The sequence below is a fragment of the Gekko japonicus genome, unplaced genomic scaffold (assembly GCF_001447785.1).
Source record: "Gekko japonicus isolate JY-2015 unplaced genomic scaffold, Gekko_japonicus_V1.1 scaffold825, whole genome shotgun sequence".
Taxonomy (NCBI): Eukaryota; Metazoa; Chordata; class Lepidosauria; order Squamata; family Gekkonidae; genus Gekko; species Gekko japonicus.
This window is the reverse complement of record NW_015166447.1, coordinates 230,637-244,389: the sequence shown is the minus strand read 5'-3', so window position 1 is coordinate 244,389 and position 13,753 is coordinate 230,637. Positions and strand designations below refer to the sequence as shown.

At 44.6% G+C, this 13,753-nt stretch overlaps 1 protein-coding gene across 1 annotated transcript in view; it reads right to left on the bottom strand.

Moving 5' to 3' along the window:
• The window catches only part of LOC107111079 (guanylate cyclase soluble subunit beta-2-like), a 60,140-nt gene that overhangs the window by 13,124 nt on the left and 33,263 nt on the right, over positions 1-13,753 (bottom strand). The window contains exons 7-13 of the mRNA XM_015411997.1: positions 13,444-13,555; positions 10,384-10,487; positions 8,874-9,090; positions 6,132-6,452; positions 3,744-3,892; positions 1,669-1,815; positions 670-824 (exon numbers count right to left, since the gene is read on the bottom strand). Of these exons, the coding sequence (XP_015267483.1) occupies positions 670-824; positions 1,669-1,815; positions 3,744-3,892; positions 6,132-6,452; positions 8,874-9,090; positions 10,384-10,487; positions 13,444-13,555 (1,205 nt within the window). The remainder of the gene's footprint in view (positions 1-669; positions 825-1,668; positions 1,816-3,743; positions 3,893-6,131; positions 6,453-8,873; positions 9,091-10,383; positions 10,488-13,443; positions 13,556-13,753) is intronic.

Here is a 13,753-nt window from a genome sequence, read left to right as displayed (position 1 = left end):
AAGGCGCTTAGGGCTCTTTAGCTTGGAGAAACGACGACTGAGGGGTGACATGATTGAGGTTTATAAGATTATGCATGGGAAAGAGCAGGTAGAGAAAGAGGTACTTTTCTCCCTTTCTCACAATACAAGAACTCCCAGGGGGAGGGGCGGCCTGCGGCCGCCCCCACAGCACCCTCCCCTACCAGCAACCACGTGATTCCCCCCTCCTGCCTTCCCCCAGCACACACACGTCATCATGGAGCGGTGGGGGCCACCTGTCACCCGTGAGATGAGAAGAAGTATACCCTTGGTCTTCTACCCAAAGAGTGATTAACACATGGAATTCACTGCCACAGGAAGTGGTGGCAGCTACAAGCATGGACGGCTTCAAAAGGGAATTAGATAAGCATATGGAGCAGAGGTCCATCAGTGGCTATTAGCCACAAGGTATAGATAGGGACTCTGGGGCAAGTGATGCTCTGTCATCTTGGTGCTGGGGGGGGGGTCAACAGTGGGAGGGCTTCTAATGTCCTGGCCCTACTGGTGGACCTCCTGGTGGCACTGGTATTTCTGGCCACTGTGGGATACAGAGTGTTGGACTGGATGGGCCTTTGGCCTGATCCAACATTGGCATCTCTTATGTTCTTATGTTCTTATGTTTTTTTTTAAAAAGAGGGTGGAATCACTCACTGGTGTACGCTGTCACTCAGGTGAATTTTGCTTGGGACACCGTGGCTCTCCATACGGGATGCGATATTCACACTGTCTCCAAATAAACAGTAACGTGGCATTTTTTCACCAACAACCCCAGCAAGGACAGGTCCTGTGTGAATCCCGACTCTAATCTGAACAAGGGTCAAAGACAAACGCCAAATCTTATTTCAATATGTGTTTCATTTAAAGCTCATTCTGCAATCTCTTCATAATTTCTAAAACAAAAACCAAACCAGCATCCCTGTGGTGATAATTCCATCTGACAATATGGGCTCTGATCCATGAAAGCTTCTACTGGAATGAAAAACTTGCTCATCCTTAAAGTGCCACAAGAGTTCTGTTTATTTTCCATGCTGTGAATTCTGTTAAATAATATTTTGCTAAGTAACATCTTAAATATTGTGGGAGTACTTGACTTGGGTCCATTGTGATTTCCCATGAAAGCTCATGATGTCAATTTAATCCAGCGTGTTTCTTGGCACAGATAAGTTGTTCTCTCTCTCCCTCCCTCCCTCAAATCTGGTGGAAGCACAAGATAGTTTACTGCAGTCTTGTAAGTGCCTTCTGGACTTACTTAAATATCAACAGATCAGTAATGCAAATTTTGCTCCCAAACCCAAATCTTTGTACCCACACTGACACATAGACAGGGCTTCTGTGTGATCAAGAGGACTCACTATTCACTTGGATGGTAGGTTTAGCTCCATTGCATGCACACAACTTTCCCTTCCGTTGAAGTAAACAGGTTATCTTGGCAAGGAGTTTTGTGAGCATTTGGACCTATCAGGAATTTCTGGACTGAGACAACCAATGAGGTCTTTTTCAGATGTTCATTTTGGAAGATGTCACTGGAAGCTACAATCCACCTCATATCAATCAGTGGCTGATGTTCATTTTCATTTCCTACCTTGGTCTAAAGCATCTTCTTTCCCAAACAGTAAACAAAAAGCAAATGTCTGTTTTACAACCACTTACTTGAATAGGATTTCCTGAAACTGGATTCTTTATGTCTTTTGCTGCAATGATCATTCCCAGAGCAAAGTTGGCAACCCGTTCAGCATGTGTTGATATGGGTACAGGAACACCTCCAACCACCATATAGGCATCCCCAATGGTTTCCACCTTTACAAATAAGCAGACACACCCTAGACTGAATTTTAACTCTGAGCTTCATTGCAATTAAAATGTGTCAGTATTAAAGGTTTGTTTGTTCATGTTAAGATTCAAAATGATAACATTCATTTATTTGCTTTTTTTCTTGTACATTTATATTCTGCCTTACAATCAGAAAACTGGTACATGCAGTAGCTAACAACATAGTAAAACAATGAAAATCACTATGCAATACAAATCTAAACTGAAAATATAAAATAGCAGAAAAGCATAGAAAAACAGAAATAAATCTTAACATTTTTGAGAAGCATTAGATCTATGGAAAACCAGCGATAAATCAACAGAATTTTAAAAAATTAATAATGAAACCAAATGAGCAAAAAGGAAAGAAAAGACACACATACTTAAGCTAAACATCCCTCACTCAAATGCATCTGATTATGCAGTTTTATCATTCAAAGCCCTCCCTTTCCGTGAATCCACCATGCACTACTGGCAGCTATATAAGTAAGTGATCCCATGGTGCTCACTGATATGTTTCCTCTGCCTCATTGGAGCAGGAGATGCTTCAGAAGCACCCAAGTGGCATCATCTTTGTGTTCACAGGAGCACCATTCAGAAACAGTTCTCTCTCCATCATAGTAATATTCTTAAGGTTGCCAGCCCCCAGGTCCCAGTGGGGGTTCCTCCACTTTTTGGGGCTCCAATCCACAGCTGGGAGGGGAAACCCCATCCCAAAAACAGGGACTTCATCAGGTGATGTCCCTGATGCAATGACATCACCCAGAAGTGACATCATTGCATCAGCGACATCGCGCTGTGATGCTCTGGGTTTGGGGCAAACACTATGGTTTGAAGCCAAAAAACTATAGAGTTTTTGCCCCAAAATCAGAGCATCATGTGTGATGTCACCAACATGATGGTGTCACTTCCAGGTGACATCATTGCTTCAGGGACATGACATGGGATGTCCCACCCATCCCTGGAACAGCCCCCCAAATTCTCCCACTGCAATGGTGAGGGGACCTGGCAACCCTAAGTATTTTAGACTTGGAACTTCCCAATTTTTGTGATTTGTCCCAGCCCCCATGTCAGCAGCCATTTTGTGGTTCCCCGTATTCTTTCCCTGGCAGTCATTTTGTGGTGGCACCTAGTCAATGTTCTCAGAATTCCAAACGTACCCAGAGGACCCATGATATAGACTGACCAAAGCAAAAGTCTGGAATTGATTGGGATGAGAGCTGAAGAGATCTGTATTTGCCTTGATCATAGCTAAAGGTATACATAGGGAGCAAAGCTCCCTTGCACTGTAGAACAGAGAAATGCCTTTGATTTGCTCTCTTGCAGTGAAATCCCAAGTACTGTACAGCCTTCTAGTCAATAGGCTTAGAAGGGCGCAACTCTACTTAGGACAGCACTATTCATTTCTTAGTCTGGATTGTTACTAGACTGGAATTTGTGCACCATTAGGATGTTTAAATCATTTGCCTGGGTCCAGCATCTTATTTTTATACCTAATAAGAAAATTAAAATTTTGATAGCATTTTGTGCTTCGTTTTCTGAAGGCAAGCAATATTGCTATCGCCCCTGGTCATGGAGCTAATTGTCAGGTTCTATGCAAGAGCGTGAAGAACACAGCAGTATCGGCGGGGGGGGGGGGGGGGATGTACAAATTATACAACTTGCATGGGTGAGGAAAAGCCGGAAACCAGGAAAAATAACAGCAGATTCTGCAGGCAAGTTGGACAAAGGTTAGTTTACCAGCCTGTCACTAATCTCTTCCTGCTCCCTCTTATGGAAGTTTCTGGGGAGCTGACCCCAAAGTGGCCTCAAGTGATCTTCCGTTCCAAGGCCTGATACTGAAGAAGGATTCCTGTTCCCTTCTGTTCCTGTCCCTTTCACAGCACAAAGGGCCGCTGCCCTTAGAGAGCACATACCTTATAGACATCGTGTACTGTGGTCAGCCTGTCAAATCGCAGGTACATGGTATTTAACATGAGGACTATCTGAATAGGTTCACAGTGGGCACAAATGTTGGTGAAGGTGACAACATCACTGAATAATATGGTGCACTCCTTAAACTCTCCTGCAAACAGAAAGGATGCAATTAGAAGCCTGTTCTGCTCTCAAGGCATTAATTCAATAAACATTTGTTTTCTTTTGGTGGGTAGCCATGTTGGTCTGAAGCAGCAGAACCAACTTTGAGTCCAGAGGCACCTTTAAGACCAGCAGAGTTTTATTCAAGGTATAAGCTTTCATGTGCATGCACACTTCTTCAGATACAATGAAACAGATGTTACCAGTCCATACATATAGGTAGAGGATGAGCAGTAAATTGGCATACAGCATAATGAAGATGTTTAATACATTCAGATTAGTTTACATAGTTACCATCTGCTTGAGTTCAGTTCTTGGGGGGGAGAGACATAGTAAAGGAAATAAATTTAGATATTTCCTGTGTGAGAACACAAAACCTCACACCTTGAATAAAACTTCATTGGTCTTAAAGGTGCCACTAGACTCAAACTTTGTCCATCTATTTTATTTGTAAAGGGAAGTTTATTTTTCTTATTCCTTTGGTTTATTGGGTGCCTTTCCACTATTTCTTACTGCATGAGGCTTGCTTTATTTTTCTTTTCAAACATGGTATGATTCAGCCAAAGTGAAGCACATTTAAGTCCCATCGATTTTGTTAGACAAGCCAAAGAACATGATGAATTCTATACATGAGAACGAAAGAAGAGCTTCAGTTGATCACAATTCCCCACTTCTCAGAGTACTGAGAACTTCCAAGGGTAAAGCTATACGGTTCTGTTTCCCTTTGATGAAAGAAAGCTCTTAGTAATACTTATTTTATTTATAAATATACAAGCAGAGTATAAGTGGAGGCAAAGAGCCATTCTTGCAAAGCAGTGCTACTCTGCACCAAATTCCCAGAGAGAGAGAGAGAGAGAGACTCTGCACTCTCATCTCTCCCTATCCCCTAATCTCTTTCCCCACTGCAAATGAAAAAATGTTGTGCTTCTCACAGTAAATCTCTGCTGACAGATTCCTGTCAAGGGAGCAGGAGTCTCTCTCCTCCCCCTCACACTGCAGCCCCGAATGCCCCTTCTGTGGGACAGGGTCACCTCCCAGGAAGAGCTTGAGAGGAGAGTCAGAGGTGATTAGCAAAAATCCCTCCTTCCATTACTGTAATCTTTCTTCAGGATCCAACCCATAATCTTTTAAGCACTCATCTAAGGGCCAAACTCAATATGATTAGAATCTTCCACATTGTTTATGAACCAGTCCACCCCAATGCCCTGATCTGCCTGGTCCAGGCTAGCCCGGTCTCATCAGATCTCGGCAGCTCAGCAGGGTCAGCCCTGGTTAGTACTTGGATGAGGAGACCACCAAGGAAGTCCAGGTTTGTAATGCAGAGGCAGCCAATGGCCAACCACCTCTGGACATCTCTTACCTTGAAAACCCTACAGGGTCACCTTACGTTGGCTGTGACTTGACCACACTTTCCGCCAACAACTGCTTCAAAGATCGGGCAAGGGTTTTCTCCTGTTCCACTTCCCAGTCTAAATAAGCTTCTCTCCCCACTCAATGTTGCACTTATAGATAGGGGGTGGACTTAAGAGCAGTGACAGTGGACATTATTTAGATCAGGGAAATGGCACCAGAGGAAAATGCTGGACTTCCTCAAGTGCTAGTTCCCCAGTCTCCAAAGCAGCTCTGTGGGGCTGCCAGTTAGTTGGGTGTGCATTTTAAAGTGGGAGACTATAATCACCCTATCTCAGATTCCATTCCTGCAAGCAAATAGCCCATTCATGAAACATCTTCACCCATTAAAGAATACTCAGGCTCTTTCATGTGAAATCCCTGACTCCCATTCAGAATCATTTTAAGAAAAACTATAGTGACAGTTCTATACACAGTCATCAGAGGGCAAATTCATAAAAACACCAAAGGCCCAGTTAGTCTCACCACTCTGTTCCCAACAGAGATGCTTCTGGGAAGCTTACAAGCAGAATACGAAGGTATCAGTCTCTAAGCAATGGAGGCACTCTCCCACTGACATGAATGGGATTTCCAAGTGCATGCCTTTGGTGGTACAGTACCCTAAACCCATAGTTTGAATGAAATGATACCCCACTGTCAGCTAGCACAAGCATGGCAGCCTAGCTCCTCAAAACCCTTCAGTGTCCCTGTCGCCAAGTCCCATCCTTTGGTGAGTAATTTCAAGCCGCTTTTTCATACACTTCTGGCCCACAAGCTCTGCAACTCCCTATCAAGCCCTGAACATTTCTTCACCTGTAGCCCAAATTGTAGTTATTCACCTGCCTCAACTCGTTTCCCTTCTTTGAGTTGGTTGGCCACGTGCTTAGGGAGCATGGCGTAGAGCAGGGCCTCCGTTTTCTTCTTCTCTTCCTCCAGATGCTTGGACAGGATCCGCAGCTCTTCTTTCTTCCTTTCGAGCTGATTGGACAGCTCCATCTCTGCCAACCGCTGCTGATTGAGAAGGATCAAGTCCCTGGTGACATCATGGGGCGCAATGTCTGCAATGTGCATGTGCCTCTCCTCCAGCTCATGCAGCGTGCGCAGGAGAGGAGAGCAAAGGTAGAGCATGCACTGAACACTCTCCATCCAGATCATCTGTCCTGGTTCAAACAAATGCAGCATCACGTAGTCCATTCGTGGTATTTATTTAATTTGTATGTGTCGATGTTAAACTGCCTACTGTCCACTTGACTTCAAAACCACCTGGAACAGTTAACCAAGCATGCCATCCTAAGCAGAATTTCACCATGCTGAGCTTATTGACTCCACTGAACATGGACAGGTATAATGCAGCTTAGCATTGTGCTACAAATGAGTCAATTCTTATAGGGAAGGGGGCATTTCAGATGTCATGAGGGAGGGGATTTCACTCTGAGGGCAGGGAAATGTCCAGCATGGGCTGTATGGAAAACTGAGCTGTTAAAAACAGTAGTTGTAGCTATTGTTTATCCTCAAAGTATCTATAGTAAAGGTATTAGATACAAATCTGATACTGATACACCCATCCACCCACAGTGCTTTTCTTTAATAGGAAAAGAATTTCTGCCTCTGGGAAAGATGCCGACAAAATACACCTATTTTCATTGTTCTGGACAAAATTATCATTCAGTGTGTAGCAGCCGGGAAGAATAATGCCATGTGACCTGAAGCCCAGAAGAGCTGATATCCCTCTTCCCCTCTTTAAACGGCTACCTTGATCATAAGTCACAAACTATATTGAACAGAGTGAGTCAGTTATAAAAGACAAAAGGTGGGAAAGTTAAAAGGAAGGTAAATAAAAAGTGGGAAGTAAAGGGATGGGATGGGAAGGGGTGGAGGGTGTGGTGTCTGAGAAGTGTTGCATTAAGTGGAAATCTTCATCATTCAGGAAGTAATAGAAAATTCCTGAGTGCTTAATGCTTGATACACAGCTTGGGTGCCATTACGTATTGAGAGTTTAAAGGTGAGAATTGTTCGTTTCCCAAAGTTAAGAGAGTCAATAATGAATGCTGCAACCGAATAAAGGCTGCCTTGTAAACAAGCATAATAGCAAACTACGAAAGATGCCAAACACTCCTCTCTTGTTTCTAGGTGGTAAAACTTCAGTCTGAGGTCAGGGACTCGTCTCATCAAATGCTTCTTCATACACACAAAACTCAATGCATCTATTTAAAAATTCCCTGAACATAGAAAACTGGTGACCCGGGGGAAGTGGGGTTGCTAGCTGTGGGTTGGGAAATTCCTGGAGATTTGGGGATGGAGCCTGAGAAGGGTGGAGTTCTTTGGGGAAGGAACCTCAGCAGGGTAGAAAACCATAGAGGCTGTGATGAACTATGAAAAACCTCTCTGAGGGGAGGTAGTAGCAGAGGCTCACTCTGATTGGTGAGTCGCCTCCAGGACAACGGAAGCATCCAGCAGGGGGCTGGGGGGGGGGAAGGAGAGCTGATAGTTGGAAGGGTGGTTGGAGGGGTTCTTTTTTGGAGAGAGTGAATCTAATGGAGGAGGGGGCCTTTTGAGTGGCTGCCTTCAGAGAGAAAACACTCAGTCTGGGAGACAGTGGCAAGGATGTCCCAGAGAGAGGGGCAGAGCAGACTCTGCTGAAGGGATTGGCCAGAGTAAAAGGTCAGACCCAGGTTAAAAAAAAGAGAAAGACATCCACTCACACAGGGACTAGTTGGGATTCAGAGCCTAATCAGGGGAACCCTGGTTTATTGGTGGTATAAATTCACTAGTATCACAACTGCCTGCTTATTGTAAGGAACCTTCTGATAGGGTTTATAATTTCTATTAGTTCTTCCTGAGTTTGGGAAAGCCTAAACATTGTTAATAGTGTTTGTAGCGGGCACTTGTTGGTTGCCAACTGTTTGCTCTCATAAAACCTTTTCCCCATTTCCCTGCCTTTCATTAAGAATAAATCTTTCCTCTTATTTCATTTTTAAACCCTGCTATTGGTGCCATTCTTTCATACCTGTTGGGAAAGGTTTGGGCTCCTGAGGTTCCCTTTACCTGAGAAGGGTTCCTCACAGAGGCCATCCTCCGAAGCAGCCATTTTCTCTGGGGGAATTCCAGCTTTCCAGGCTCCACCTGGAGGCTGGCAACCCTAAAAAGCTTTCTCCTTGACATGTCAGCATTCTATGCTCAGGGGGTTTTTTATGTTCATTTTGTATAAAGGGGTGTTCAGATGGGTGAGCCCCAAACTGCAGCCTAAAGTGGTCATGGCCAATGCTCCCTTTAAGCTGTGGAGTCTTGTGAGCAAAAATTCTACTTTGTGAGCAACTGGCATTAAAGTTCTGAGGAAGTGATTTGGCTACTGCATAAATTAGTTTGCTCTGGAGCCATCCTTCTTGAGCTAAGACAAAAATGTGTGAGCCGGAGGCTAAAAAACTGTGAGCTAGCTCACACTAACTTAGCTTAGAGGGAACACTGGTCATGGCCATGGAAACTAGGCCATTGTCTCCCACAATGCGTCTTCACATGTACCCAGACAGCTCTTCAATTTGTCCCATTTATAATCCCTAACACTTCTTCAGAAAACAAACTACCTCTCAGCTCTAACATGGGACGCTGCCTCCAGGACTCTGGCATCATGTTCCTCTTGGTCTGGAAGACAAACTGGCTGTTGATGAATTTCTGAAGACTAGAGATGGTGAATTTCACTTCTGGACGGATTATGCTGAAGTACTGATCGAGGCGTATGCCCAGAATTTGAAGGCCAGGCACAATCTTTTGGATGCTGACTCCGGCTTGCTTCACTTGGAGCTTAAAAATAAAATGGGAGCCTGATTTCGCTCAGTCACCAGGAGAACTTTAGATGTATAAACGCTTTTAGAATATAGGTTGGATACAAAAACACAATCTTAACTCTGAATGTATCCCTCAACTCAGCCCCCTGCTGCCCCCCATGCATGAAGCTCCTTCCTGAACTTTTAGCAGATCCTCCAGTATTTCCTAGAAGAGGAGGAGGAGGAGGAGGAGGAGAGTGGATTTATACCCCGCCCTTCACGGCCCAAAGGTGTCTCCGAGCGGCTCCTTTCCCTCCCCCCCCCCACAACAGACACCCTGTGAGGTAGGTGGGGCGGAGAGAACTCTTGACAGAAACTGCTCTTTTTCTAGGACAGCTCTTGTCAGAACTACGGCTTGCCCAAGGTCATCCAGCCAGGTGCAAGTGGAGGAATGGGGAATCAAACCTGGTTCTCCCAGATTAGAGTCCGCGCACTTAACCACTACACCAAACATCCTTGCCCCTATTTCCATGCCAAGGATCACTGCCTGAGCCATCCAGCATCACCACTACTGTTTTTATATAAGTCTTTGAATATTAAATACTGACAATAAGAAGGCACTCTTTACTTATAAAAGGCAATAATCATAAATAAAACACAATACTAGCTAGAGATTAGTGAGATCAGAATATGGTAGGAGTCCCTATTTAGTCCAAACTAGTTAGGCAGTAAAGGTAAGAGCCAGGGTTTTAAATTGTACATAGGAAAAACTAGAGACTAGTGATATTCTATCAAGACTGGTAATATATGTATGTTCCCAGGAACACACTTGGTCCATCAACCTCAATCCTACTTTCTGGACCAAGTGAAGTTGCAACCATCATCAAAAGCAGCCCCATCTAAAATATGTTGTAATCTAACCTGGATGTAATCAAAGCTTACATAACTATGATCAGATATCATTTTTCCAAGAAACTGTGGTACCAGAAAGCCAACCAAAGTTGGTTCAAGGTGTCATGTTCAACAGATGAGAGCTGAACATCCAATAGCAACCTTTTCGGAGGGAGTACAACCTGATGTAATTGACTATATTTGTTGACCAAAGGCATCTCAGTCTGTTCTAGTAGTGAACAACCCCTTACTTTATCACAGCTTCTTTCTCTTTCAGACTGTTTCAGCCTTCTGATTCAGCAGTTGAAGAAATCAGAGGTAGCAGTGAGTTAAGAAGTTGTTATCCTAAGATCAAGTCAACCATGACACAGCTTGGTACATTAGGTAACTGAAGTCTGGCTCACACAAAGGGTATCTACTTGTCATTATTTTGCCTTACCTCTTCATCAAAAACAATATGAAAAGGAAGCCCATTGCAGAATGTCCTGGGGTCTATCCAAAGAGTCTTAGGATAGACAGGATGAAATCCTCTCAGGAGTCTTCCTGCAATATGAACAAAGTTGGTAATAATAATCTCACCATGGTTCACTGTTGGAAACAGTAGCACTCCTCGCTGTCCTCAGTTTGCCCCTAGTTTGGCTTTGTTAGCATGTAGGGAATGTGTGAATTCCTAGCACTGGCATTCTCCAGGGTTCCGCTTCCCTTCCCAGGATCCCTGGAAGTTAAATCTCTGAGTAAGAAATGGATTCGTCTCTAGAGCCCTTTCTTGTAAATGTGCATGGACACTAAAAGAGTGCAGCTATTTTGGTATTATTTGAATGACTAATAACATATATTTGCAACCATATCAGATGTCAACCAGTGTCAGATCTTGAAAGCTAAGCAAGTTCAAACCATTTTCATCCCACCCTCCATCCAAGGAGTTCAGGGTGGTGTGTGTCAAAACTCCCCTCCTACATTTGATCCCTCAGAACTACCCTGTGAGTAGATTAGGCTGAGAGAGAATGAGTGGCCCACAGTCACCCAGCAAACTTCCATGATGGCAGCGATGAGGACCTGAGCCTGAATCTCCCAGATACTAGTCCAACACTCTAACAAGTACAGCACATTGGCCAGGGAGTTTTTGATAAAGATGAGAGTGAAAGAGGAAGGCTGGGAAGAAGGTTGTAATAGTCAAGTGGGGGTGGGGGGTGAAGATGACTGAAGTACACATTGGAATTTTAACTGAGGAGCTGAATGGGTAAAGTTGCAACATATGAAATGAGGTCATTATAAGACTTCTCAACTGCTCTGTGAACATTACAGACATCATAGCAATAAGGGACTATATACTCTCTCCAGTGTAGGCTCAATATAACTCGCATTTGCCTAAATTATGCACAGATTGCAGAGTGCTTGGTTCTTTAAAGTAATAAATTGTTGCCCTCACCTGGATAGCTCAGGCAAGCCTGATCTTGTCAGATCTTGGAAGCTAAGCAGGGCTGAGCCTGGCAAGTATTTGGATGGGAGACCTCCAAGGAATGCCAGGGCTCCAGAAGCAGAGGCAGGCTATCAAGCCACCTCTCTGAAAAATGTCTAGGCCCCCAGTAGGGGTTGCCAGAAGTTGCCATGACTTCCAGGCATGCAAGCACACACACACACACACACACACACACTACCCACACAAAAAATAAACTACTAAATTGTTCTGCCAAAGAACAGCAATTGGGGCCTCATTGTATAAAGTAGCAGTCAAGCACTGAAGCCTTTCCAACACCGGACTGTTCACGATACTGGTGGGGTTTGTGTATAATAATTATTCCCCTCTCATCAGAATTAAAATTCCCTTGTTTCCCATTGGCTAAAATGGCCTCTGGGCAGGCACTTCTGTAAAATTCTGGACTAGCCTAAAGTATGGTTACCAAGAAGCACCACAAACCACAGACAAAGGTTCCTTCAGGATGACCTTACACTGCCTAGACGCAACCCAAATATAATATGAAAGCAAATTAAATGGTTTGCCCAGCAAAATGGGTCTCCAAGGTGATGAGGGCCCACACCACCACCACCTTTCCTGTCAGTACTGACTGAAAATAGTCTAAAGGAACCTGTCTGCCATCTCCAGTTGCGGTCACACGTGCCAGAAAAAATGGAGGGGGAGGAGCAAGGCTATTTCCTCCGGAGGAATTTGACCCGCAGTTGCACGATCACACCTCCCTTTGAAGCTGCGGGTACAGTCTGTCAGTGCGTGATCAGATGCAACTGCGGGTGAGTCGGGGGGGGTTGTGCCATTTTCCCCCCAAGCGTTTAACCGAGGGATTGATGAATCGCACCTCCACACTGAGGGCTCCCTATGGAGTTTGCGATGGTGCACCTACTGCGAAAGGGGGGGGGGACAATGGCACAGAGTCGGGATGGCCTGATCAGACCATTCCGATGCCATGAGAGCGCGCTGGAGTGATCAGACACTGGAAAGTCCATCCATGGCCCATCGCAACCCGTTTACTACTGGGTTTTCCCCGGTGTCTTTTAACTCCCCCAAATATAATATGAAAGCAAATTAAATGGTTTGCCCAGCAAAATGGGTCTCCAAGGTGATGAGGGCCCACACCACCACCACCTTTCCTGTCAGTACTGACTGAAAATAGTCTAAAGGAACCTGTCTGCCATCTCCAGTTGCGGTCACACGTGCCAGAAAAAATGGAGGGGGAGGAGCAAGGCTATTTCCTCCGGAGGAATTTGACCCGCAGTTGCACGATCACACCTCCCTTTGAAGCTGCGGGTACAGTCTGTCAGTGCGTGATCAGATGCAACTGCGGGTGAGTCGGGGGGGGTTGTGCCATTTTCCCCCCAAGCGTTTAACCGAGGGATTGATGAATCGCACCTCCACACTGAGGGCTCCCTATGGAGTTTGCGATGGTGCACCTACTGCGAAAGGGGGGGGGGACAATGGCACAGAGTCGGGATGGCCTGATCAGACCATTCCGATGCCATGAGAGCGCGCTGGAGTGATCAGACACTGGAAAGTCCATCCATGGCCCATCGCAACCCGTTTACTACTGGGTTTTCCCCGGTGTCTTTTAACTCCTCATCTGTGGGAGAGCAGAATGGGTTGCCGATGGCTGTGGGGTGCTTCCCAGATGTTGTTGTCTGATTGCACCCTTTAAATCTGCCCAGCATTCACACCTATGTTGGGTCTAACTGTGCATATGATCGCAGCCTCCGAGACTCAGATTACACCAGTGCAATGGAAGGCAAATATCCACAGAACCTTCTGTAGTTGGTGGTGATGAACCATTTGGGATTCAAGGGACCATTCTGAAGGCAACAGTTTGAGATTATTAACTATGCAGCATAAACATTTAGTGCTTAGCCACTAAATAATACCATACCTTGTGATTTAACTACAATGTGAAATGGTAGCTTCTTCTAGAAAAGGAAAGGATTTTAAATGCCATCACAAAAATGGGTGCCACATACTTTTATATATTTATTTATATTGAATCAAATTGCTTTTTACCTTTCCCTATTGTCACAATTCCTCTGATTGTTTCCCAGTGACTTTTCTTGACGGGGCAAGTAGAAGCTAGACTGTTCTTGTCTCTGATCTTATTCATGGTTCTTTCCAGGTCCTGTAGAATAAACCCAACACAGTCACTAAAATGTTTAATATTTAACAATGAGAAATATACTAAGCACAGGAGTTGCCCCATAGAAATAAATATAATAGTAATGATGAAAGGCACAAATGTTTTCAATTCTTTCCACTACACTTCAAAGCTATGATTCTAATTGCAGTTACTCAAAGGCAAGCCCACCTGAGCTCAGAG